The following is a 25150-nucleotide window of genomic DNA, read 5'->3' on the forward strand; positions in this document are numbered from 1 at the left end:
CTGGGAAGAAGTGACTGGAGTCGGGAGGGAGATATACCTGGTTATGCTGCCTCACAACAGCACCCGAAGAATAAACTCATTCTCTAAATTTTGAGTTCAGCATTTTTTTCTTCATTGCATTGTGTTTGTAAAGAATATATTTATTTCTTCAATGTATTAACATGTCCACTTGTAAAACACAGGGCACCTACTGTTTCACTACAAGCACTATTTTTTTTAACATGCTTTCCTTTTTAAAAACAATCTTGATGGATTCCTTTCTCCTCTAATTAACATATCACATTTACAACGAGTGCACCGCTTGCTGTGGAAAATCAAGACTTTCAATTTTCAGGTCGTCAGCCACTGAGATCGCAGCCCGACTTTAAACTGTATGAAATTACATACGACATTTAGAGTTGAATAAACGTGTTGACTGTCTCCGAGTCTAGGAGAAAAAAGAACATTTCTTTTGACCTAGTGTTATCTTTTCCCCTTTTCCGCAAATAAATCACACCCATGAGCTGAGAGCTTCTGCTGTTCTTTACGATTCATTGACCAACCATGAAAGAGCAAACCCATCAAATGCCAAGAGTCTGGCCACCGTCCGTGCTCCTCTCCAGGGGACTGCTGTCTCCCCAGAATCCTAGGCTTCAGAGAGAGCTGCTTCCTTGGAGATTCCTGAGCTCAACTCTTTCAAAAGCTGACCTCTGAGTGGTGAAGTAGCGTGTAAAGTCGTGAAGTTAGCTGGTGATTGAAACGGGGTGTAGGAGGCTCTGAGCACCTCTCTGTGTGTTTCTGACTTACAGACTCTCCGTGTGTCAGGTCCTGTGTCCACTCCTGGATTTCTCAAATGTCTTTCTGTATTATCAGGTGCTCTGTTAGCTACGTCACACAGGCTCAGTACAGCCTGCTGCTTGTTCTTGCAACAGTTTGGCTGGAACACAGACAAGCTCATGCGGGTATCGTCTTCTTGCTGTGATGAAAACGTTAAGTCCTTGCACCAGGGACCACATGAAGGCAAAGCCTCCCCTCTTTCCCACCTGGCCTGTTCCAGATCTCAGCTGTAGATCAAGCCTGGTTGAAAGTCCTTCTTTGCTGTTTTTATTCTGTGTATCAGAATTTATTGTCTGAACTTGACAAAATAGAGTCTGGACTGATAACAATGAGAAAGAAGAAAGAAAACAGGAAGGACCTGCATCTATTTATTTAATGTGGATGGGAAGTGCTCACTGGGTTTTGTACATGTAGTCTCACTGCGTGTCTACGGGGTGGATGTGCTGGGTCTTAGCTTGTACATATGAAAACAAGCTCAGAAAGACAAGCACTAAGCTGCTTACATTTGCATCACCAATCCTTAGCACAAGGACTTGGATCCAGCCTTCCTCAATCTAAAAATCTGTTCAGTCTACTATACTGTGTGGTTTGTCAAGACTGTCTCCCACTTTAAAAACGATGTGACCTAGCATCCCCTAAATTTAACTGAAAATTTAATTAAATTTCGTCATTTAATTAAAAATATATTTAGTAACAAGTCATGTTTAATAAATAGCTCACAATAGACAAAGTCGTCTTGTGTGTGGCATCCTCACGCATTCATGCGAGTGGATGATTGGACTGCAGAAGAGGAGCAGGACATTGGCTGGCAGGCAGTTAGCATCTTGTGCTATTGAAGAAACTCAATGTCTCATCAACAGTAGGTGGAAGTCCTGAGTGTATAACCAACTACACAATTAATTACATAGACAGCATGTAGATGTGCTTTTATTTAATCAACAACCCTCTTCACCAAGGCTTATGAAAATTCTCCAGATGAATGTGTACTGCGGTTGCATAACCACCTCAGTTACTGGAGTTCTTTACAACATAGATTTCCAGGCCTTCAAAAACACCTCAGTCAGTACACCTGAATGTGGGATTGGAGAGCTGCAATTTTCTCTTCCTTTTTTACCTATGCAGTTGATCTTTTTTTGTTGTTGTTGTCCTGCATGTGTGTGTGTGTGTGTGTGCATGTGTGTGTGTGTGCATGTGTGTGTGTGTGTGCATGTGTGTGTGTGTGTGTGCATGTGTGTGTGTGTGCTCGCGTGCACACACGGGATGTCAGAGGACAGATTTTAGGAGTAGGTTCTCTCTTCACATCTTGCTGAGGTAAGAGCTCCCCTGTGTCAGTAGCCCTGACCGCTCCACGCTAGCTGGCCTTCAATCTTCAGTGACTCTGTCTCTGCCTTCCCTCTGGCCTTAGGAGTTGGGGGGGTCTGCAAGTGCAAGCCACCACATCTGACTTTTTGTGGGTTTAGGACATCAGACTCAGGTTATCAGGCTTACATGGCAAGGGCTGTCACCTCCTGATCCATTTCATCAGCCCTGTGCAGGTGATTTTGACACTGAACCAACCCTGAGGTCCAGGACTCTGGAAGAGTGGGTCAGCAAGGGCCACATCCTTCTCTCCATCCTACGGAGCCCTCCCTTGCGTCTCTGATTCTACCCTCTTCCCAGAGAGCCGTGTGATGATCATAGAAGCATCGTTCCTAGTCTTTGCTAAATGAGGCTGGACGAAGGGGTTGGGCAGCACACACCACCCTGTGTATTTTCACATCATCCACAAACATGGGGGACATTCTGTTTTATTTGCACTGACCATGGCTAGTCGTAGTTTATTTCTGTCATTCATTTGTAACTTGTTTGCATTTGTACAAATTGGTCCACTGACAAACTTAACCTGATTTCTTTGAGTATAAAATGAGGTTCACAGACATTCAGAATTTAGATAATAGAAGGCAATTGTCTCCCATATTGTGTTAGCATCTTTCCTTCTCGTCTAGCTTTTGAAAATATCACTAAAACCACTCTAGATTAAAATCAAGAGGAGATTTGAATCCTGATCATTTGGAAGCTTACTTGGTCTGTCTTCTGATTTGAATCTTACCTCTGCAGTGTCAGGGCATTTAAGCTAATAAAGCAGATTTTCAAATATGTATTTGTAACTACATTCAACCACCTCTCATTTTACCGGCCAGCTCCTCTGTCATCTTTAATTTGAATAAATGACCTCAACTGCATTTGCTACATGCTGGAAATCACTATTATTAACTTTGGGTGAGACGGTGAGTTCTTACTAAGAATGAGATGTGTGTGTTTCTTTGTCATAGATAAATTAAGACCCAAAACTGACAGCTTCACTACACCCCACACTGTAATTGTGACTGATTAGGTCCTAATGGGGGAAAGCAACAGGCACAGAATCTGAAAAAGGAAAGATGTCTAACATCCCAGGAAGAATCACGATGACTATGAGGTGCTTCAAATCACGACATCTGGTCCTCGAATGATAGCAAATATGGAGTCAGTGAGGACAAAGGAAAGACTCCAATAAAGCACTGTTGCCAAACTGGGCTTCGAGATGAGAAATGATGGCTTAGTCTGTAATGCAGTCGACTTCCTAAGCCATCAGAACTAGGAGCAAAGGAAGGTAGCCGTGTGAAATCACTGAAGCCCAGGGTCTTTCTGCCTCTGCTAGATCAACAGAGCACATTTCACAATAGACACCCCAAAGAACAACTCGCCATTCTCAGTCTAAAGTGGATTGGCTACAATTAAATAAGCATCTAGTGTCCAACTTAGACTGACCGTAATGAGCAGGCTAAACCCTGTTTCCACCGTCAGAACTGTTCCTTGTGACTGTATGCTGGGGGATGTCCTGTCTGCTGTGAATATATGTTGCTCTGATTGATTGATAAATAAAATGCTGGTTGGCCAGTAGCCAGGCAGGAAGGATAGTATAGGCAGGACAAGAAGAGAGGAGAATTCTGGGAGGTGGAAGGCTGAGTCAGAGAGAGGCTGCCAGCCCCCACTAGGAGAAGCATGATGTAAGACACCGGTAAGCCACAAACCACGTGCCAAGGTATAGATTTATAGAAATGGGTTAATTTAAGATAGAAGGACAGATAGCAAGCAGCCTGCCATGGCCATTCATTTATAAATAATGTAAGTCTCTGTGTTTGCTTGGGGGACACAAATGAGAGAGATTTGTCCTGACTGTGGGCCAGGGAGGACCAGGAAAACTTCAGCTACAACTGTATCTCCTTGTCATCTGTCCTTGCCAGGGGGAGCCCCCTTTCATCACAGGATAAATGTGCCCAACAGAGTAAAGTCACAAGTCGCAAGTCCTATGATTTGTTGCCAGAGACGAGAGGGAGATTGGATTTGATTTCCATGAAATCAAGACACCTTTACTTGTGAGGCCCTCTCCACACAGAATAGGCTGAATTGGCCTTTGTGGTAAGGGAGGCAGAGTGCCAGCCATGGTAGTCTAACATTATGTACCCTGTGCACATGGCGCTTATTGAAACCACTACACATTTTTATTTTGGGCTGAGTATATGTACAATTCCCTCATTAGACTGAAAGAATGCTGAAGGTGGGAGCAGGTGGACGCTAATGACCAGAAATTAGATGTTTAAAAGCAACCAGGTCTCTCTAAAAACTGACCATTTGTCTGGGTCAATGCGAGTGTGATCTCTATTGTGTAGAGAGAATAAACTAAAAAGCACATGCATAAAATCATTCATTATATAATATTATTAGCATATATACTTGTTTAGAAAATGTGGCAGGGCCAGGTGGTTGTGGCACATGCCTTTAATCCCAGCTCTTGGGAGGCAGAGCCAGGCAGATCTCTGTGAGTTCAAGTCCAGCCTGGTCTCCAGAGCGAGATCCAGGACAGGCACAAAAACTACACAGAGAAACCCATAGAGAAACCCTGTCTTGAGAAAACAAAACCAAAAAACCAAAACAAATAAAACAAACAAACAAACAAAAAACCCAAAACAAAAAAGGAAAACGCAGCAGGTCTAGGGTCATGACTCATCGGGAGAGCTCTTGCCTATCATGCATGAGATCCAGGATTCAATTCCTTTTGTACAAAAACCAAACAAAAGCCACTCTACACAGGCACATGAAAACACAGGGACACATAAAATCATCCGTGTTTAAACAAATCAAAACTGCATTTTTGCCTTCCAAATCCTCTTTTGACTGTCGTTCCTATCACTTACATGTACCTTTGCTAGAACAGGGTCTATAGGACTGATTACTACTTATGATAGTTAGAGATGCAATTGTTCTGGGGTCTAACAGTGTCGGGAGAATCCTGGGTGACCTGGGTCAAAAGGGATTTCTTTATCGTGGAGTTTCTCAGAGTTTTTTTTTTTTTTTTGACTACCCCAATACACTTTGTGATTCATCTATGGATTTATTACACGATATTCCCCAAGAGCCCTCCTTCCATGAAGTGCCCATGGGGCAAGTGGTGTGTGAGAAACCTGATTTGAGAAATGAAATGCTGAATCAGACATAGGTCTGATCTCTAACATAGGTAGGTCCCTTGAAGATCTCTAATTCTGTAAGATTCTATGGAGTGTGGTTCCGAATCCCAGCTGCCTTCAAGAATCACTAAGTAGCTTCAAACATGCCAATGCAGGAGTTCCTGCACTAGCAGCTAAGTCAGGGCCTTGGAGGATGAACTGAAAACATATTACATGTTTCAGAGCTCCACACATCATAGCAGTTACAACTTGTTGCCAGCCTGGGGACTGCTGGCCAATCAATGTGAGCTCTTCTTAAATAATCAGTGCCAATCAGCGTACTCCAAAGACTCTGCCTTCCAATCCTATCAAACCCCGACAGTATTATGATACCTCATTTTCAAATGTATAAAAACAGAGATAGGCCTGATGGTTTATGCCTTTAAACTCATCGTTCTGGACACACATGCAAGCAGATCTCTGTGAGTTCCAGGCCAACCTGGTCTGTAGAACATGTCCCAAGTCATCTAGGGCTTCGTAGTAAGACCAAGTCTTTAACCAGACGTGTGGCACACACCTTTAATCCCAGCACTCAGGAGGCAAGAGCAGGTGGATCTCTGTGCATTTGAGGCCAGCCTGATCAATATAGAGAGTTCTAGGACAGCCATGGCTACATGGAGAGACCTTGTCTCAAAAACAACCAAAACAAAAAAGACCAAAGCAAAACATTTTAACAGGCTTCTGTGGAATTCTACAGATAGTAAATAAGCCCCTGAAAGATATGCAACATCTTCAGCCATCAGGAAAATGAAAAATTTAAAAACCAATACCACTACACACCTACTATGGCTAAGTCAGACCAAAGTCATGTTTATGGGGCCAAAGCTTGCTGTCTTTAAAACAATAAATAAACAGAAATAAGGAATAAAGAAAAAAAAAACAGAGATAATGCTTTATAGACATCTGGGGGCCAAATCTTCAATGGGGGGGGGGAGGTAAGACCAGAAAAGGTGCTAATACAGATAGCTTTATTCAAGTGTCCCTCGTAACACAAGACCAGCCAGAGCAGTGAGGTCCACATCTCAGCATGGCTGAGAGCATATGGGTCCACATCGAGAGGGCTTGCAGAGCTTGGACCACAGGGTCCTATCTGACTGCTGGGCAGTGAGGGAGGTCTCCACAGATGTGCGAAGCCTCTAGACGGTAAACAGCTGCTCGAACACAGAGAACGTTAGCACTGAAGGCCAGGCTTTTGACATAGGAGGTCTCAGCTTGTGGGGAAGAAAGAACCCACCTGGGGACTCCACAGAGAAGGCTCATCTTTGACCCCCATTTCTATAACATTACCTGCTTTGCAGAGTTGTTGAAAGGTTGGCAGGTATACGATGCTATACCTAGACAGAGCAGGAAGTGGTCTAGCCAGAAAAGCCTGCAGGTGGACAGGGGACCTGAGACTAAGGTCATAAGCTGCTTGAGAAAAGTCCTAATCCGACCCTTTCATCACCTTCCAAAGTGCCAACAAGTGTTGACTGGCTGTCCCCTAGGTTCCAACTCCTGGAGTCTCATGTAGCCCTCGGATCATGTGGTGGTCCAAGTCATTTTGCTCTTGAAATGCTGAGCTAGCTCCCCAACCTTCCCTAGTAGGTATGAGTTGGGAGAGACGGGCGGGCGTACGTGAGAAAGAATGGGCATGTGCCCATTCTGATCCACAGCCTCTGGGAAGCAAGAGAGAGCCCATCCTTGTCTAGCTCGTTTGTTCTCTGGGATGCTTTCCTCGTCCACTGCAGCCATGTTGTCTGCACAACACCTACCTCACACTGCTCCAAGCATAAAAGGGACGGTGTATGCAAAATGTTTGCGTCTGTGCTTAACACAAAGTTTACTCTTTCACAAAAATGTTCCTTAGAGGGAATGACTACACCTTGTGGCAGCATTATAAATAAGAGACATACAAGAAATGATTAAACTAGAAAATACCTACTTAGTCACCATGGCAATAATTTTTGCATCCACAGATGCTAAAATTAGAGAGCAAACACATGTTAGACAGGATGCATGTGTAGTCTCCAAGTACCTCCCCACAGGTGCTTATTAATTACAAAGGAAAACAATCATTACGATGGGAGAATTCACCAGATGTCACCTTGGTCCTGCGATCAAAAGCAGCATGTCAGCCACGTGGGCCTCCTACTGCGATGCAGGAAGGAAAGCACAGGCTCACATTTGTAGACTTCTCAACTCAAAGTCATCACCTTGGTGTAACTAGGAGGGAAGCTTTGCAAATCCAAATGGAAGGAGATAGAGTAACTGGCCATGATTCTCCAAAGGTGTCAAGGTCCCGGGACAAAGGAGATGCTGAGGGTTTGTCCCTGGTTGGAGCAACTAGAGAAATCGCACTATCACTGGTAATGTGGGATCCTGGCGTGAATCAAGGGTCCAGAAGGGGGTGCCAGTCCTTCAGTTGGTAAAATTGCAACAAGAGCTCAGATTCTGTATCTCTCAAAGTCATTTTTCTGATTTTGAGGCGGTTATGTAAGATGTTAATTTTTCAAAGACAATGGTGAAGGGCAAGTACAACTTTATACTGTTTCCTCAACTTTTTATAAGCCTGCAAATTTTCAAAACAAAAAGATACAAATAAAAAAAGAATAAAGAAATGATTTCCCTATTCTGGTGCTTAGAGATAACAGGATCAGTATTCAAGGAGAGTTCCCTTCTCCTAGATATTTTGTGATAGAAAAGGTGAGAAGAGATCCAAGATGTACATTTTAATAAGCATGGCCTAGGAGGCTGTGCAATGCACCATCCCGCCCCCAAACTTAGCATGGAGGAATTACGAAAAGAGTCACCAAAACAGACTTAGAGGGAATGAGAGAAGAGGAGGTGATGGGAAGAGATTGGGTGTTCCTGTAAACAGGCTTCGGAAAGTGTCTCTGACGAAGGGGAATGGGTGGGGGGAGAGGCAGCTGTGGGGTGGCATTGTTAGAGACAGCATATGAGAGACATTGAGAGGGCAGAAAGACTAGGAGGTTGATAGATACACGCTGCCTTTGTATACGTGAGTTCTGAGCATCTGCTGGTGAGACCGAAATACAGACTTCTTAATTGTTTTTTGAATTTTTTTCTCTGTGCTGGGACTCCTCAGCAAGAGGCCTCTGTACTGATTACTTGCCTAAGGCAGTGATAAATCAAGGCAATTTGCAGGAGGAAGGGTTTATTTGGACTTAAGGTTCCAGAGAGATACGGCTCCATCACCGTCACAGTGGGGAATTGTGAAGGGCACACACGAAGGCAGGACCAGCTGAGAGCTCACATCTCCAGCCACAAGCAGGAAGCCGAGAGTGAACAGGAATTGATGCATAGCTTATAAAACTGCAACGCTCTCCTCCAGTGACACACTTTATCCCCCAGGCCACATCTCTTAAGCCTCCCCCAAACAGCACCGTCAATGGAGGACTAAGTCTTCAAACACCCGAACCTCTGGAGGACACTTCCATTTCAGCCGTCACAGTCGCTTCAGCTGTGGTACAGTCTAGATACTGGGTTTAGTTTGGAAGACAGACTGAAAAACCATTGATCTGGGAGCCATTTGGCATTATGATGGACAAGTAGCTTAAAAAATAACCAGAGAGGAAAGGGGCCCTGTAAACTCCAACACCTCATGTAGTACTCTATTGTTGAGCAGACATTGAGCTGCAGCATCTGACCCAGGAAGAGGGACTCCATGTTTCTCAAGGGTCATCTTCATCTGAAGTGTTCATATGTTTCTTCCTAATCACTGTCAAGATGGGAAGCCAGAAATGAATCTGAAAAATGGATGAATAGACACTGGAATCACTTCAGATATCTCTGCTAGAAACTTTGAAAAATGTAGAAAATATCTTTCTGGGTCTTTCATTGGCTGTACCTATTTTCTAGCAGTGTGTGTGTGTGTGTGTGTGTGTGTGTGTGTGTGTGTGTGTGTGTGTGTGTGTGTGTAGGTGTCTGATAGCAGCCATGCAAGTGATCTCGTGCTTGAGATAAAATTAATTTTTCTCTAGAGACAAGAGATTCCTCCCATCTACCCTTGAGGAACGATCTAGTTTGGCTTTGTTTGTTTGGTTTTGGTTTTGGTCTTCAAGACAGGGTTCCTCTAGGTAGCCTTGGCTGTCCTGGAACTCACTCTGTAGACCAGGCTGGCCTCGAACTCAGAGAATCGCCTGCCTCTGCCTCTTGAGTGCTAGAATTAAAGGCGTGTGCCACAACTGCCTGGCTTAGTTTGGCATTTGTAAAGCAACTTTACTTTGTTGTCCTGATGACCCTGTATGAGAGTTCTTTGAACTCTTCTTTCAACCAGTTGTAGTTTCTTTCTTTTCTCCCACTAATAAATAAGCCAAATAAAATCAGTAATGTGTAGAGGAGGCATACAGATACAGCGATGATAGATAGATAGATAGATAGATAGATAGATAGATAGATGATAGGCAGATAGATGGATAGAGATAGATAGATAGATAGATAGATAGATAGATAGATGATAGATAGATAGATAGATAGATAGATAGATAGATAGATAGATAGATAGATAAAATCAGCAATGTGTAGAGGAGGCATATAGACACAGTGATGATAGATAGATAGATAGATAGATAGATAGATAGATAGATAGATGATAGATAGATAGATAGATAGATAGATAGATAGATAGATAGATAGATAGATAGGTGATAGACGGACTTAGTAGAGGATAAGCAAATTCTTTAAAGTTTACTAAGTGGCAACTATTTCCTTCCATGTTTTTACTTTATCTTTGGTGTAAAAAGGTAAAAATTAGTCATTGTTCCATAGTAGCCAATACAAAAGATCTTCCCAATAGCCAACTACAAAATACTTGATTCAATAGGTTCCCCCAATCCTGATGTGAAGTTGTAGAATGCTTTGAAATCCACTATCATTTGCCTTTCAGACACAGCATTAGCTTCATTAGAGGCATATTTCCCCCTTGACCTTACCTTCTTAAAGTACAGACTCAGTTTCCTTTCGGCTTCTCCCAGTGGCTGCTTTGATCTTTTCTTAAGGAGCTTTGCATGGAGGTATTGGATGCGCTCCCTCTCCACTCCAGGGTAGAAGGATCCTGACACCAGAATTTTAAGCTGCATCAGCATGGAAGACAACAGTCCTAGGACTATTAGTGTTACTAGAATAATGCTGAGAGGAAGCCACGTCTCAGACACACTGAGCCGAGGTTTAGGGATGCAGCTGGCTTCAAACATAGATATATTAAAGGAAGAATCATGGATGATGTCTTGAGTTCCTTGCCTCTAAAAGGAAAGAGTAAAATAATCAGTCGATATGCCATCTTCTGTCTCTGTCTTTCTAACTTCCATGCCACACACTATTTTTCTGCAAATATTCAGGGAGCTTTGTCTAAAGTGGCTGTCTGTTAAATCTTCTAGGATGTGTCATGACCGGAGCAGAGGGGAAAGGATGACGTTTATCTATAAAGGTGACAGTGTTTTCCAAAGTGAATTTGTGGAGTGACTCTATGAAACAGAGTTTGTCTGCTCTGTCACTTCTGGTGAGCCACATGGCCATGGAAATGTCAGGTTCTCAGAAGGTAGAGAACTGTGTTTAACAAACACAACCATACACCCACTTTTTAGTGGAATGCTTGGTCCTTTACTTAGGGCACACAGAGGTAGGTGATGAAAGATAAGTCAGCTCAAGTGGAAGAGAGAGGATTGGTTGGTTATCCAGCCATTCAAGCCCCAGGGGTAGCCTCCAGGTAAAGACAAATTACCCTTCCTCAGAACACGAAGTTAAAAGATGTGCACTGAGTCAGAGTGTCAATCAATCTTTTGGAGTTTGGGGTCTTCTTCTTCTTTAGACTCTGATGCTCCCTTTTAGGGTGACATGTTAACCCACATCACCGAAGGAGACCGAAAGTCTTGTTGGAGGGGATTTTTAAAACAGGGCATTTTCTGGTGTCTCTGGGTGTTCAGAAGGGGCTTGAAGGATAGAGAACAAGCCAACTGTTCAGCTGACGACGCAGAAGACAAAGGGTGACATTGAGCCACCCAGCTCAGCCACCCGGTGGAGAGTGCATGCTGATTCAGCTCTTTTCTCCTCTGACCTGGGAAAGTCATTTAATCTCTCGGTGGATTTGTTTTCTAATTTGGTAGAGCAGGAATTAATGGACCAGATCCTGCCCATGAATAAACTACTCCCAGTATAAATTAAACACCTTGGGGATGGGGCATTAACCTTACAGACTGGAATACTTAGTAAGTTATTATCACCCTTGTGCCACAGAGCCCTGGGGCCAAGCAGAAGTAAACGACCTCTCATAAAAAAAAAATAAAAATAAAAAACAACCACACCCAGAGAACATCTTACATTTTAGACCTACCACCAAAGCTGGGCCCTCTGTATAAATGCCAAGTCACATTTGTGCCTAAGCAGTGAGAAACATTTGGGGAGCCTCTTCTGCCTTTATTAAAAAGACAGCCAGTCTACAATGAAATGGAGATTTTGGTCCCTGGAGCAGCAGCATGCACTCTTTTTAATACGATGGGAGAAACAAACACATCGATTGAGTCAGTGCTGAGCAACCAGCAATAAGAAAGCAGCGGGGGTTCAGTCTGGGCAGGAGCTATTTCGTCTAGAAATCGAGCTGGAGATTTGCAATTGGGAGCCGGAGCTTCAGAAAGATTGAGTCAACATTTGTGTATGGGCTTGGTTCAGGGCAGTGTGGAAGACACATTCGCTCTTTCAAAATGCCAAGCAATATCCGAAATGAGACCCTGATGATTTAAAATGTGTTTACTTCTCTTAAGTAAACGATTTGCTGAGATGGTGTTGCTGTGTGATGGATGAAAGTCAAGCTCTGTGCTATCGGATTGTCCTGGAAAGTTAATGGAGTCCAGAACCTGGCCCATGGGATGTGTTCACTAAATAGGAACTCGGGCTATTATTACTTACACTGCCCATCCATCCAAGCTCGTCGGATCATTCCCCACATCCTTTACTTAAAACATTTGTCTAAAATTGTATGATAGTGGAAGAGAAAACCTGGCAAAACCTTGTACCAATGTTTCTCTTGCCTCCTGACTTCTCTTTCACAAATCTGCAGCAACAGAGCAGGCGAGCAGCCTTCAAGGGCATCCTGGGATAAGGGCAGGGCATTGCCAGTACCTGAAAGGAGGCTAGCTCTTGGCACAGTCTCCCAGGTATAGCAGGAGAAAGCTCAGGAGATGTCACAGAAACCTTGCACTCATATCTGACCCAGCACCCACACTCAGCTGCTGTTATATGTGTATGCAACGGCCTCTTCCACTGGCGTAGAAGCTCTGCAGCAGAACTGTCATGGTCTAGACATTATTATGTCCCTGGGACTTGACAGGGTCCCAAATGAGATTTATGAGAAGATAGAACTTCACACACACACACACACACACACACACACACACACACACACACACTCCAGTCTAAACCAGTGAGAATTCACAAAACAGGCATGGATGTTTGGTATTGGCTGAGAGAGAAATACCCAAGAGAAGCAGCAGAGGATGGGGGGGGGAGTGGGGTGGATGCTGTAGGGGAGAGTGAGGTGGAGAGGCCTTTGGCTTCTAGGCTTCTTATTTGGTTTCATCTGAAGCGCGTCTTCCATTATTGGCCTGTTCCAAATATCTAGAGCAGCAGAGAACCTTATAATGAAGTGAATTCTTCAGGGGCAGCAGAGAGCTCAGAGTAATCAACTCTAAGAAGCAGCTCAGGATGTGGAGGGCGAGAGCCCTGAGACTGTGTGCACTGAACCAGCAGAGAGGGAAGAGGAGCGTGGCCAGGGCAGGTGGGTGTGAGGCACCCAGAAACAGAGGAAGGGAGAATAGGGTCGGGGTGGCCCTTCTCCCAGCATCTTGACAAAGAGGGGACAAATCAGACATGTGGAGACAGTGTTTACACTGGCCTGCGCAGTGTACTTAACCCCAGCAAGCATCCAGTCCTCTCTCTCTCTCTCTCTCTCTCTCCACCTGGTTCAACTCCATAATTTCCAATGTTAGAAAACAGGCAAGCGTCTGCCATTTTCCAGATCCTCTGAAATGTTAGCATAATCACACATATCCATAGGGAAAAAATGGGAAAGAAAAAAGAAAAGAAATGATGTAACCCTAGTCTTCTCTACCGTCTCGTGGCTGCCAAGAGAAGAGAGAGGAGTTCAGGCAAAGCCAGACCCCCCACGAAACAGGGGCACCAGGTCCAAGAAAGACTCTCACAGAAGCCAGGATGTGGTGGTGCACATCTTTAATCCCAGATCTCTGTGAGTTTTAAGCCAGCTTTGTCTACAGAGTGAGTTCCAGGACAACCAGGGCTGTTACACAGAAAAACCCTGTCAGAAGAGAGAGAGAGAGAGAGAGAGAGAGAGAGAGAGAGAGAGAGAGAGAGAGAGAGAGAGAGAGAGAGAGAGAGAGAGAGAAAGGAGGGAAGGAAGGAAGGAAGGAAGGAAGGAAGGAAGGAAGGAAGGAAGGAAGGAAGGAAGGAAGGAAGGAAGGAAGGAAGGAAAGACAGTTTCCAGTTTCTTGCAGAAGCTTCTGGTAGGTATCAAGTTTAGGGCTCTGGCTTTGTTCCTCAGGTGGTGGAATTAGAAAGGGGATCTTAGTCTTGGCTGCACACTGGAGTTACTTGAGATGGGCTGGAAAAAAAAAACCACTTTAATCTAAGTAAAGTGGGTTCTGGAAAGGAGGATGCTGTTCCTTGTCTCTTCAATCCCGCCATGACACTACTCTTCACCCCAGGTTTAGAAGGTCTCGCTCTTTAGACCCTACGCCCGAATTTCCCAGTGTGTGGTCTGTAGCTCACCTACTCTAAGATCACAAGGAGTGTTTACAGAAATACTCTCCCATTCAAAATGAAACACTATTAAGAGATCTGAAACTGTGTGTCTACCCATCGAAATTCTATACACATGCACACACACACACATTCACACACACACACACACACACACACATTCACACACACGCACACACACACATTCACACACACACACATTCACACACACACACACACACATTCACACGTGTGCGCACACACACACAGTCACTGATGGAACTTATGTTAAAAATAGAAGTTAGGTGTACATGGGCAGCATTTTAAGCCAGTTTTTGGGTTCCCCAACACCCCACTCCTGAGGTAGAAGCCCTTTTCTGTTGACTCAGGTTGCATGAGAAAGTTCTCCACCAGAAGAGTTTGAAGTCTGTCTGCTCAAGTCTTGACAGTGGGAGAAGTCCAGCCTCAAACCTTCCTCTTAAGTTCATTTATACCCCTTGAGACTCAAACAAAGTGAAATTAAAGTTTAAAACCAGAGACAAATCTGTTCCTACCCTCTAGGCTATGCTGAGTGTAAATTCCCCAAAGACAAAATGTCCTAGCTCTGGGAGCCTGTGATACTCCGGGAGCCTGTGATACTCCAGAAGTGATAATCCGGGAGCCTGTGATACTCCGGAAGTGATACTCCGGGAGCCTGTGATACTCCAGAAGTGATACTCTGGGAGCCTAAGATGATAATCTGGGAGCCTGTGATACTCTGTCTGGGAAATAGATTTCAGCAGTGAGATTAAGTCAGCTGCCTCAAGATGGAGAAATTGGATGCACCACCATGTGACCATGTACCTGGTTTGAGAGGGACATAGCGATTTTTTTTTCCATGCACAGAGAGATGTGTGTGATGGCACCACAGGCCAAGGAATGCCACTGGCCAAGTAAAATTGGATGAGGCAGAGTGAATTTTCCCAACTTTCTGAAAGGAGGATGTGTATGCCAACAGAACTTGGACTTCAGCCTAGCAAGACTGATTTTAGACTTCTCACTGTCGAACTAAGAGAATAAATGTATGCTGTTTTAAGATGCCCAGCTTGTGATCATTTGCTATAGTAGCCGGAGAAAAATAACATAGAATTCTATTCTAACACCGGGACCTAATTTAGCCTATACCTACTGGGCTCCTGTGAGCCAGGCACCCACGTGATCCGAGGGCACTGATTGACATGGAGGCCCACCAATAAAAAGCCCCAGGACGCCACAAGAAGTGCCCGTGAGCCCCTACCTCTCGGTGCAGTTTCAAGTGAACTTCAAGCCCTGGCAAGCTTTGGAACTGCTTGCTCACAGAGGAAATGAGTCGGTACAGCAGATAATCCACAGCTGCGAACAGCACCCACATGTAGAGGTGGGTCAGGATGGGAAGGAAAAACAGCCCCAGTTTTTTCCTGTCTTTGGGAGTCAGCTGCAGAGATGGGATGATGATGTAGTTCTTCCTTTCCTTCTTGTTCAGAGGGAGGACACAGGGCCGCTGTTGGTTCCTCTCCTTTTCATCAAACTGAACAAATCCTCTGGTGATATAGATGTTCTCATACTTCCAGCCACAAGGACCCAGGAATCGCTTCATGAAGAGGCCAGTGCTGACTAGAATGAGCAGAAGCCCGGTGAGGGCAAGAAGCTTCTGGCCTAAGGAAGACAGAAGCTCTGTCGTGACTACCATATGGGACAGGGCACCCAGGACTTCTCCTTTAGTGTCATTGATATGAGCCTCCAGGGTACGGCTGGGACTGAAAAGGGAGACCACTAGAGTCTGGTTCCAAGAAACGAGGTCATCAAACAGGTTCAGCGGAGTGGCGAGGCCATAAATCCACCGAAGGGCTTCACTATATCGTGTTAAAAGTGGAAAATGTATTGAAAAGCTCTTGGCCCTTAGGTTGCAAGTCATGCTGTCTAGGAGACCTCTGAAGTTATGAAACATATTTTCCACGTGTCCGAAGATCACCACCCCGGTGCCTGCCGCAATCAAAGCGTTTCTGCCTTCGCGGAGGCCGCAGGAGAGGAAGGCCAGAGGAATGAAGCACCGCGCATGCTTGGAGCCGCACAGAAAAACACAGATGATCGTCCAGACAGTGGAGAGCACGGCGATTGAGGCGGCTGATGGGAGGACCCAGTAGCAGGCTGCTGACAGGAGGCTCACGGAGAGGAAAGCCACAAAGCAGCAAACTCCCAGATGCTGGATCAAGTCCAGCCAGCCAGTACTTCCTGGAAACACATATATCCCCCAAAGCCTTAGGAAGATACTAGTGCCCCAGGTCCAGAGCCTCATACTCCCTGTGTCCCTAGAAATAAAAAAGAAACCAAGTTCAGAAATTGCTTAGAGGTCAGAGAGCAGACTAGCTGTAAATGCATGTCTTTTCTTTACCGGTCCCTTTGTCTGCTCCTTCCTAGTGGACACCCACCAGGAAGTGGGAGGTGCTGGCACAGAGATCTCTGAGTTTGAGGCCAGCCTGGTCTACAGAGCAAGCTCCAGGATAGACAGGACCGAACCGAGAAACCCTGTCTCAAGAAAACCAAAACAACTGGAGAGTGAGGTGTTTCTGCATCTTTTGGCTCCAGACTGGCCTCGAGATTGCTTTAACCAATTAAAGGCCATGTGACGCCTTTGGGCCTGTGACTCACGTCTTCATACTCTATTCTAGCCCTGCCCTCTGCTGATTTGTGTAGTTAGTGTCCTCTTGACATGATAACAAATACCGCAAACTCACCAGATTGAAGAAACACCCATTTTTTTCTCTTGGAATTCCTCCTGGAGGCCAGTAGTCTAAGATGATCTGTGACCCATTGGAGGGTCCCAAACATTGCATTACTTCCCTGTGCCGGCTCCCGGAGGGGCTTGCGTTCTCTGGGTCACAGCCCCTCCTTCCTCCATCTCAACGGCAGCCAGGTTGATTTTTCCCTTTTCTCTGGCCCCTGCTTCCATCTTTACCTCTTCTCCTCTAACTCTGATCTTTCTGCATTTTGTTTCCAAGGAACTTTGTGACATTTTAGGGCCACTCACCCAGACAGTCTAGACTAACATTTCCTCTCAAGACCTTTAACTTCAGTGCATCTGCAGGGTCCCTTTTACCATGTAAGGTGGCATATTCCGGTTCTAGGCATTGGGGCACAGACCGCTTAGGAAAATGTTGTTTAGCCTGTCACATCAGGTTCTAGACGTGAGCAACATTTTGTCCTGATGCTTCTCTCAACTGAACAAAAGGCCAGGCAATTGTCAAATACGTAAGACAGACCCTCCCCCCATCCCCCACCTCCCCGACCTTGCAGCCAGCCTTCCAGCTGGCCACATACACTTGAAAAATAATAAATGCTGTTTCATTGGGTTTTCTCCCCACCAAATTTTCTCCTGGTCTGCTTGACGGTAATTGTTCATTGACAAGAGCAATGATCCTGTGTCGTAGCTTCTAAGAGTTGATGGATAGCCGGGCGGTGGTGGCGCACGCCTTTAATCCCAGCACTCGGGAGGCAGAGGCAGGCGGATCTCTGTGAGTTCGAGGCCAGCCTGGACTACCAAGTGAGTTCCAGGAAAAGGCGCAAAGCTACACAGAGAAACCCTGTCTCGAAAAATAAAAAAAAATAAAAAAAAAAAAAGAGTTGATGGATGGGCTGCAATGCCAATAAAGTGCATTCTGCAAGAGCATCTTTAATACTCATCTGTTTTCTGTGCTCTCATTTTACAGACCAGAAAGCAAACCAAGGACGTCCAGACTGGAGTGTGGAGTTGGACAGGTGCCTCAGCGCCTTGCTTCCTCTTTTGCGTCCCTGCCTCATGAGTACAGGTCCCTCTGGAGACTATTCAGGGAAACTAAGAATATTCTTGTCCCTAAATTAATCATCTTTTCCAGATCTGGGATAATTAAAATTAAGGTGTTATAAGGCTGATTCTACTCTGCTCGATACACATATTTAGGTCTGTGATGTACTTACAATGAGTTGGGTTCGTTTAGATTGATATAAATAAATTTGAGGTTTTCCTCTCTCAACTGACATAAAAATATCTAATGAACATTGTACCATATGTATAAGATTTAATGGGGACACTGAGAAGCCTTTAAACACTCTCAAATATATTTGATTTCATACAAATATTATGGAATAGTATTTATGGTGCAGCTTGACACTGAGAAACCCATGTGTTCATTGCACTGGGTGTGGAAATGATGAACGTAGGTGGTGGCTATGGGGCATGAACTGAGCAATCAGAGGTGAAAATCAGGCTGAATGAGGTTAACAAAAGGCAGAATCAAGATGGAGGAAACAGGCACCTTAGTAATAAGCATGTAAATTTCCGGTGCTTGACACAGAGAGCTTGCAGATGTCATTCTGAATGGATATTAGCAGAAAAGAGATGCAGAGAAAATTCTCAAGGTGAAGAAAGGCTATATCTGTTGCTTTTGTTCAATGCTGCAACAAAATTCCCTGAGAGAAAATCTTGGTAGGCTATTGAAGGGTGGGCGTTCAGAGGCTTCAGTCCAACTCGTTTGACCCAGGATGTTGGGCAGAACATCCAGACACCAGGAAGGCCACGCAGAGGGCAGTTGTCACGTGACAGAAAGTAGAGTGAGACAGGAAGTGAGCAGGGATAATAGAGAGTGAGACAGGAAGTGAGCAGGGATAATAGAGAGTGAGACAGGAAGTGAGCAGGGATAATAGAGAGTGAGACAGGAAGTGAGCAGGGATAATACACCCCTAAGAACTTTCCCCCAGTAGCTCTTAACCTCCTTAAGCTCAGTCCTACCCCTTCAGTGTCCATAGCCTCCCAAAACAGTGTCATCATCTGGAGATCAAGCATTCAAATTAAGAGCCTACGCAGGAACATCACACATACTCACTCCCATAACAAGGGTCATGGTCACCTGGACTAGCTTCACAGAAATCAGGATCCTAAACATGTGGAGGCAGGAAGATGGCCCAGATAAGGGCATTTGCTTTGTAAGCCTGGTGTTTTGATTCGTTTTTGTCAGTTTGACACAGGCTAGCATCATTTGGGAAGAGAGAACCTCAGCTGAGAAAATGTCCCCATCAGATTGGCCTGTGGGCAATCCTGTGGAGCATTTTTTTTTTTTTATTAACAATAGACCTGGGTAGACCTATTCCATGGGAGGGGGTGGTACCAACCCTGGATGGTGGTCCTGAGTTATATAAGAAGAAAGCAAGCTGAGTACGCCATAGAAGAAAGCTGGGAAGCAGTACTCCTCCATGGTCTCTGTTAGAATTCTGCCCTTACTCCAGCTGCACACACGCAGTTCAGGGGGTTGCATCTTACATCATCAGTGAGTGCTGGCTACTATGTGCGTGCGGCGTGGTCACACAATCAGCACACGCGTGGTGTAGCTCCATCTGGGGAGCCCTTAAAAAGCCAGACGCAGACCCCACCCTCTCTCTGCTCTCTCTCTCCCCTCCCCCATCTTTCTCTCTTGCCCAGGCCTGGTCCTTTTGTCCCTCCCCCCCCTTCCTCCTAACAAAGCTCTCTACTACTAAGTAGCTGGGTTCTGTGGTGACCTTTCCGCGGTAACCAGCGCCACCACCAGCACCATTTATCATTCCTTTCGGTCTCTGCTTCAGTTCCTGCCCTGATTTCTCTTTATGATGAACTGTAATTTGGCCATATAAGCTGCAATAAGCCTTTTCCTCCCTGAGTTGCTTTTGGTCATGGTGTTTTGTCACAGTAATAGAAACCCTAACGAAGACATATGGCCACCTGAGTTTTGCTACATGGAACCTACATAAAAGTGGAAGGACAGAGCGGACGCCACCGATTTGTCCCATGACCTCTACATAGCAATACATAGTAAATATACCCCACTCCCTCCCCACTAATACAATAAAGTAAAAATATTTCTTAATAAAGACTCCCCACAGGAGGCTGTTCTAATTTCATCAGAGGGAAAGGGAATTAGAAAGGAGCTTAGGGTGGGACCATGAAGAACCATCATTCTTGACTCCTGCAAACTTTTGTCATTTCAGACTCAAGTCAGATGGAAGGTGAGCAGTGTTCGCACACGGCCAGTATCATCAATGGGTCTGTGCTCTGGGCACTTCCCTGCTGGCTCTGCACAGGAGGGCTTGGTGGACGTTGGACAGTGCACAGCACATCCACCCCGGAGCAGGTCAGGAGCTGTGTCTCTCCTCAGACATGGCCCCAAGCACTTTCCTTGCCATTAATTTTAGAATAACGGTAGAACTTTTGGATTCGATCCCATGCTGTTATTGGACCGATTGGCACGTAGAAAAGCACTAATTGTCTCTTACATCAAGGGCACTTTGCAGGAAGCCTCCACATCCCCCCCTACCTCAAACGCACTTTCCCTTTTACGCAGAAGAAGCGGAAGTTGTGAGCCTTTACTGAAACTTGCCGGCCTGCAAGCAGAGTGGCTGGTGGAGTGGAATTCAAAGCGTTGCAGCCATCACCTCTATGTCCTGCCTAGATCTCACAAGTCTGGGTCAGGGGACAGGGCACTCAGCTGTCCAAACTTGTTCCTACCGGAGACATGTCACACTCACTGCCTGTGACTGCTAAAGAGCTGACCTAAGTATCCCAATCCCATCTCCGTTATCTACTCATTCATTTTTCTCTTCTTCATCAAAACAGTTGACCCCGCGAGGTTAAGATGTCTCCAACCAGCAGACTTGTCTTTAACCTATTTAGAACACCCAGTTTCAATTTTTTTCTTAATTTCCTCTATGAGGGCCCAATTTTTCTCATCTGCTGAAATATTAATAATGTATATTGTAGGCTCATTTCCTCCTTCTCTTGCTTTTATCCTCGTACAGCATGTTCTTAATACAGACATTCCTCCACAAGTATGAAACAGATTTATAGACACATTAAAATTTTAGTATTCTACAATAAAATCTAATATCAATTAAACGAGATCTATGGCTGCAATTTCATCCCGTAAGAGGCCCGTGTTTACTCAACAAGGGACAGCTCCACCCTCCCCCTCCCTGTCTTTGTGCTGAGAGCAGACTGTTACCCAAAGACACCAACCCTTAGGGAGGAAGGCTGGAGGCATTCTCCTGGGTAACAAGGGACAAAGCTGAGCCCAACCTTGAACCTCCCCTTCCTTACCCTCATGGGGCTTAGATTTCTTCCCCACCTTTGGCTTATCATTTTTCCTAATTTAGATGACCTGATCCTTCTTGTTGAAGTTCGGGGTGAGAAACTTCTCCAAAAACCTGGACATTCCCTGGAAAATGATGTGTCCCATCAACACAACACATTCCCAGATCGTCGTGTGCTTCCATAGAAAACGGAGGCTTTCTATTTTCTGATCTAGGGAAATCTTGAATGCTCAACTTCATGGGAGCTGAGTGGCAAGATGGCTGCACCATTTACCTGGTACTAGGATGTTATGTTATATAGTAGACTTTGGCGATCTCTTCTTGCTTCACTGTGGGCCCCACCATCCTGCTAGTCTTTCTTCAGGTACTCTGATTCTCTCCTTTCCTAGGACCAGTAAAGTCCAAAGTCTGACAAGCTATTTGCTTGTTTCTTTCTCAGAGACTTGGAGTCAAAATTTCCTGCATGCATGTCATGATCAGCCAGGGACACCATAATGGAATGCCTTAGAAAGAAGCAGGAGACATTTCTGTTTCATAGTTTTGGAGACTGGAAGACCCTGTTCAAGGTCTCACAGGACCAAGCTCTGGTGAAGGCGTTCTTTCTGGTATGCAGGTGGCTGATGTCTGTCTGTGTGTCCTCACACAGCAGAGATGGGAGAGAAATCCCTGGCTTCGCCTCCTCTTTCTACCCCTCCTCATCTTCTCCTTTTTATTCTTCCACAGTATATTATCTTTAGTCAAATGTGAAGACTCACCCTCTCTTCAGCAGCGGCAAGCTTTCCCTCTTCTTCTGAGGACATCAGTCATATTGGGTGAAAGCGGCAACCTGTAGACCATATTAACCTAAACTTCCTTAGAGAGCGCTTTTCCTCACACAGCCGCACTGCGTGCACTGGGCTCGATCCCTAGAACCTTTCTTAGGGGGAGAGCTGACTTTAAAAGATGTTGGCTCAGTCTGGTGGATTTGGGGCTCAGCTGTCAGTTTGCACTTGACCTTCCTGAAGCTCATCACTTCCTCCAGTCTCCCCGCCCCCTCCCCACCTTAGCTCACTTCCCAGCCTCGCCCTGGAGTCACTGTCCTTCCCCTTTTCGTTCCTTGGCATAGTTTGAGGGTGTTTATTTGAGCTCTGTTTGCTTCCCTTCCTTGGTGTTTACAGGACTGAGTCCTTCATCCTCTACACCATTTCTTTTGGCAGCTTCTAAAAGCCTACTTGATCCCTTTAACCTATCATTTTGCTTCCATTATCAATAATGCTGATTGCCTGACTCAACAGCCTTGTCTCTCCAACAAAAAGAGCCTGCTTCTCGCTTTTACAGCAGCAATTTCCCAAAAGCAATCACCGCTTCCTTGCTTTTATCTCTAGCCTATAGTTTGAAACCTTAGCTAGAGTAAATAACAGAGCACCACCAGGACACCATCTCCCTTTCACAGGGTTAAGGCGATGCTCAGGAGACCCAGTGAGAAGAAACAGAAAAGAACAGGGCTGTGGTGAGGACCCTGGACCAAACCCAGTGCCCTGCGGAGATGCACAGCCTGTGTATTTAACTTGAGCCCATGTTTACCTGCTTTTATGCAGAGCTGAGCTGTTGCCGTGGAAACAGGAGCATCAGCCTTTCCCATCCACCCTGAACATGCAGCTAGCAAACACAGCTGCCATGGTCTTCTCTGGCACTGTGTCACACACACACACACACACACACACACACACACACACACACACACACACACACAAAATTCCAATGTATCAGCATGGCCTGGCATGGAATTCCCGAATTCCCACCCCATACCCAGTGTCAACTCTGCCCACCTTACTGGGAGGCAGGGACACCCCTATTCAACCTTTGAGCACAAATCAAACTTCAATATGCAAGTATATTTCCTATCTTACTTCAGATATAAGGCCTGGCTGGATCTCATAACAAACAGAGTCATGAAATGATGATGACAACTTGCACGGGAACAGCCAACCCTACGAGTGTTCTAGATTGCTCTAGAAAATGCACATCCCCACTGGGGCACACAGAACACTTGCTGCTGGAGCAAGGCTAGAAGGAAAGAACGTGGCCGTCTTGCTGGGGAAGAGCAGGAGCCTGCAGCCTCAGGAACCATGCTATTCTTGCTGGCTCTCTCCGGCAGAGCACCGGACTGTTCTGCTATCTCACACTTGCCAACTCGCTGACCCTGCTTCTGGACAGAGGCCAGTGGCCTAAGCTCAGCCAGCCCAGATAATCTGCAGACACCTGGGGGAACATTAACCCAAAGGGACAATCTCTCCTCCAGGACACCTCCAACCAGCTCTGCCTCCAGCTTTCTTCAGGACCTGACATGATATGAAACTCATTTGAAAAGAAATTCCAGCAAAGGGAAGAGTGAAATAAGAAAGATGCGGGGCACAGAGGCAGGTGGCCTGCTCTCTAGCCTGCATCTACCCACACAGACTATGTGGCTTTTCATCGGTCATTTCACCTCCTGGGCCCTCTTCAAGGTCCCTGCTGGCCCAGCCGTCTCTGAGTGACAGATGAATGAGAGCCACAGATGCCTGGAGTGAGCACTTGGCAGCCGCTTCTGAGGCAGAGTATCAGAGCCCAGAATGGGACAGAGGAGGAATGAAAGGCGGCCGCTTCCTTTTTCTCCCTCCTTTTCTCTTCCCTCTTTCTTTCTTGCAAACTTATCATTTGCTTGGGAACACGCTGTTCTCTCAGGCTGCCAAAATAGCATGCGCAGGAGCCGCGACCTCTCCTGAAGTGGAATGAATTCCTCACCAGCCTGCTTTAATCATTCTTGCCTTGGGAAAGCCAGCAACTGCCTTCTCCGAGAAGGCTGCCTCCATACAAGAAGGGAGATTAATGAAAGCTGAAGGGTAAACAGAAGAGCGTTTAGGGAACAGTTCAGTCCCTCACTGTGAGCTGCCAAGCTGGGAAGCTCACCGTTGGCCGGGTTGGGCCGCTCTGCATTGGTGCAGCACAAACCAGCTCCCCACGCTAACCACGGCCAGGACGCCAGGCCACAGAGATTCACCCTTCCCAAGCCAGGTCGATCCGAACACACTGTGCCTTCAGCAGGACATCCCTGGGCAGCCTTCCCTGAGATTATGAGTAGCCAGGTACCAGCCCCCCAAAGCTGTCTTCCTGCTCCTTCTCTACATGGGCAGACAGCTGAGGTAGACGGGCAGTTTACAGCAGTCCTCTCGAGTCATGGGCCTCGATTCCAGTTTACTAGTATTTTCTTTTAAAAACAACTTTAGAAGCAAGATTATTCTGAAGGTTTACTTACGAGTTTCCCTCTGCTTCCTCCACGAGCATAAAACACGCCCTCCTGGAAGCTCCAAGGCTTAATATAGAGCAGGGAAAGGGGAACTAGACGTGACAAGGTGGCCACATCACCCTGAATCAATCTCTTCATTTCCCTCACAAAGTGACTAAGTCATTTCATATCACCAAGGGGAAACCGGTGTGAAAGAACCGTGGACTTCATTCTAGCACTTTCCTTAGAACATGTTCCAGGCATTAACTCTAGGAACACGAAGATTTGTGAAGCTGGGGACCGCCTCTCTCTCCCCTCTTTTCTCCTCATTTACCCAGGAGTAGGGGTGGGGTGACAGGCTAGTTTTACCCCCAGGCTCCATCCACGACTAGAGTCAGGTTCCTGGATGAGCCCAGGGTCTGAAACTCTAGTCAGTGTCCTGCCTCAAAACCCATGTAGGACGCACCAGCTTAGACATTTAGCTCCGTGGCTAAAGGACCGTTGTCGTTTAAGGGAATTAGGAAAACCTCAAAAACTCTTAATTAGTCTGTGAAAGCTTTTATCTGAAAATTTACAATTCCTAGTGAAATTTAAGTGTCACTGAGAAGGGTGTCACTTTAAAGATTATTATTAATCAATTATTAATAATATTTTTGATCTTATGGCTGAGTGAAAAGCAACAGAAATTTCAAGATATTAAGTCATATTT

The 25150-nt window shown here is 45.6% G+C and overlaps 1 protein-coding gene across 2 annotated transcripts; it reads right to left on the reverse strand.

Moving 5' to 3' along the window:
• Positions 1–7860: 7860 nt before the first annotated feature.
• On the reverse strand, positions 7861–24546 carry Dcstamp (dendrocyte expressed seven transmembrane protein). 2 transcript variants are annotated; one of them, XM_076555823.1, is made up of 4 exons: positions 24472–24546; positions 15364–16414; positions 10274–10582; positions 7861–9088 (listed from the first exon to the last, which is right to left on the reverse strand). In XM_076555823.1, the coding sequence occupies exons 1-4, from the start codon at positions 24498–24500 to the stop codon at positions 9014–9016; spliced, it is 1464 nt and encodes a 487-aa protein (XP_076411938.1). In that variant the 5' UTR covers positions 24501–24546; the 3' UTR covers positions 7861–9013. The 2 variants fall into 2 exon arrangements, with proteins under 2 accessions (XP_076411938.1, XP_015862613.1); XM_016007127.3 differs by lacking the exon at positions 24472–24546 and adding an exon at positions 16535–16691.
• Between the last annotated feature and the right edge of the window lie 604 nt (positions 24547–25150).

Source organism: Peromyscus maniculatus, chromosome 20 (genome assembly GCF_049852395.1).
Source record: "Peromyscus maniculatus bairdii isolate BWxNUB_F1_BW_parent chromosome 20, HU_Pman_BW_mat_3.1, whole genome shotgun sequence".
Classification (NCBI taxonomy): Eukaryota; Metazoa; Chordata; class Mammalia; order Rodentia; family Cricetidae; genus Peromyscus; species Peromyscus maniculatus.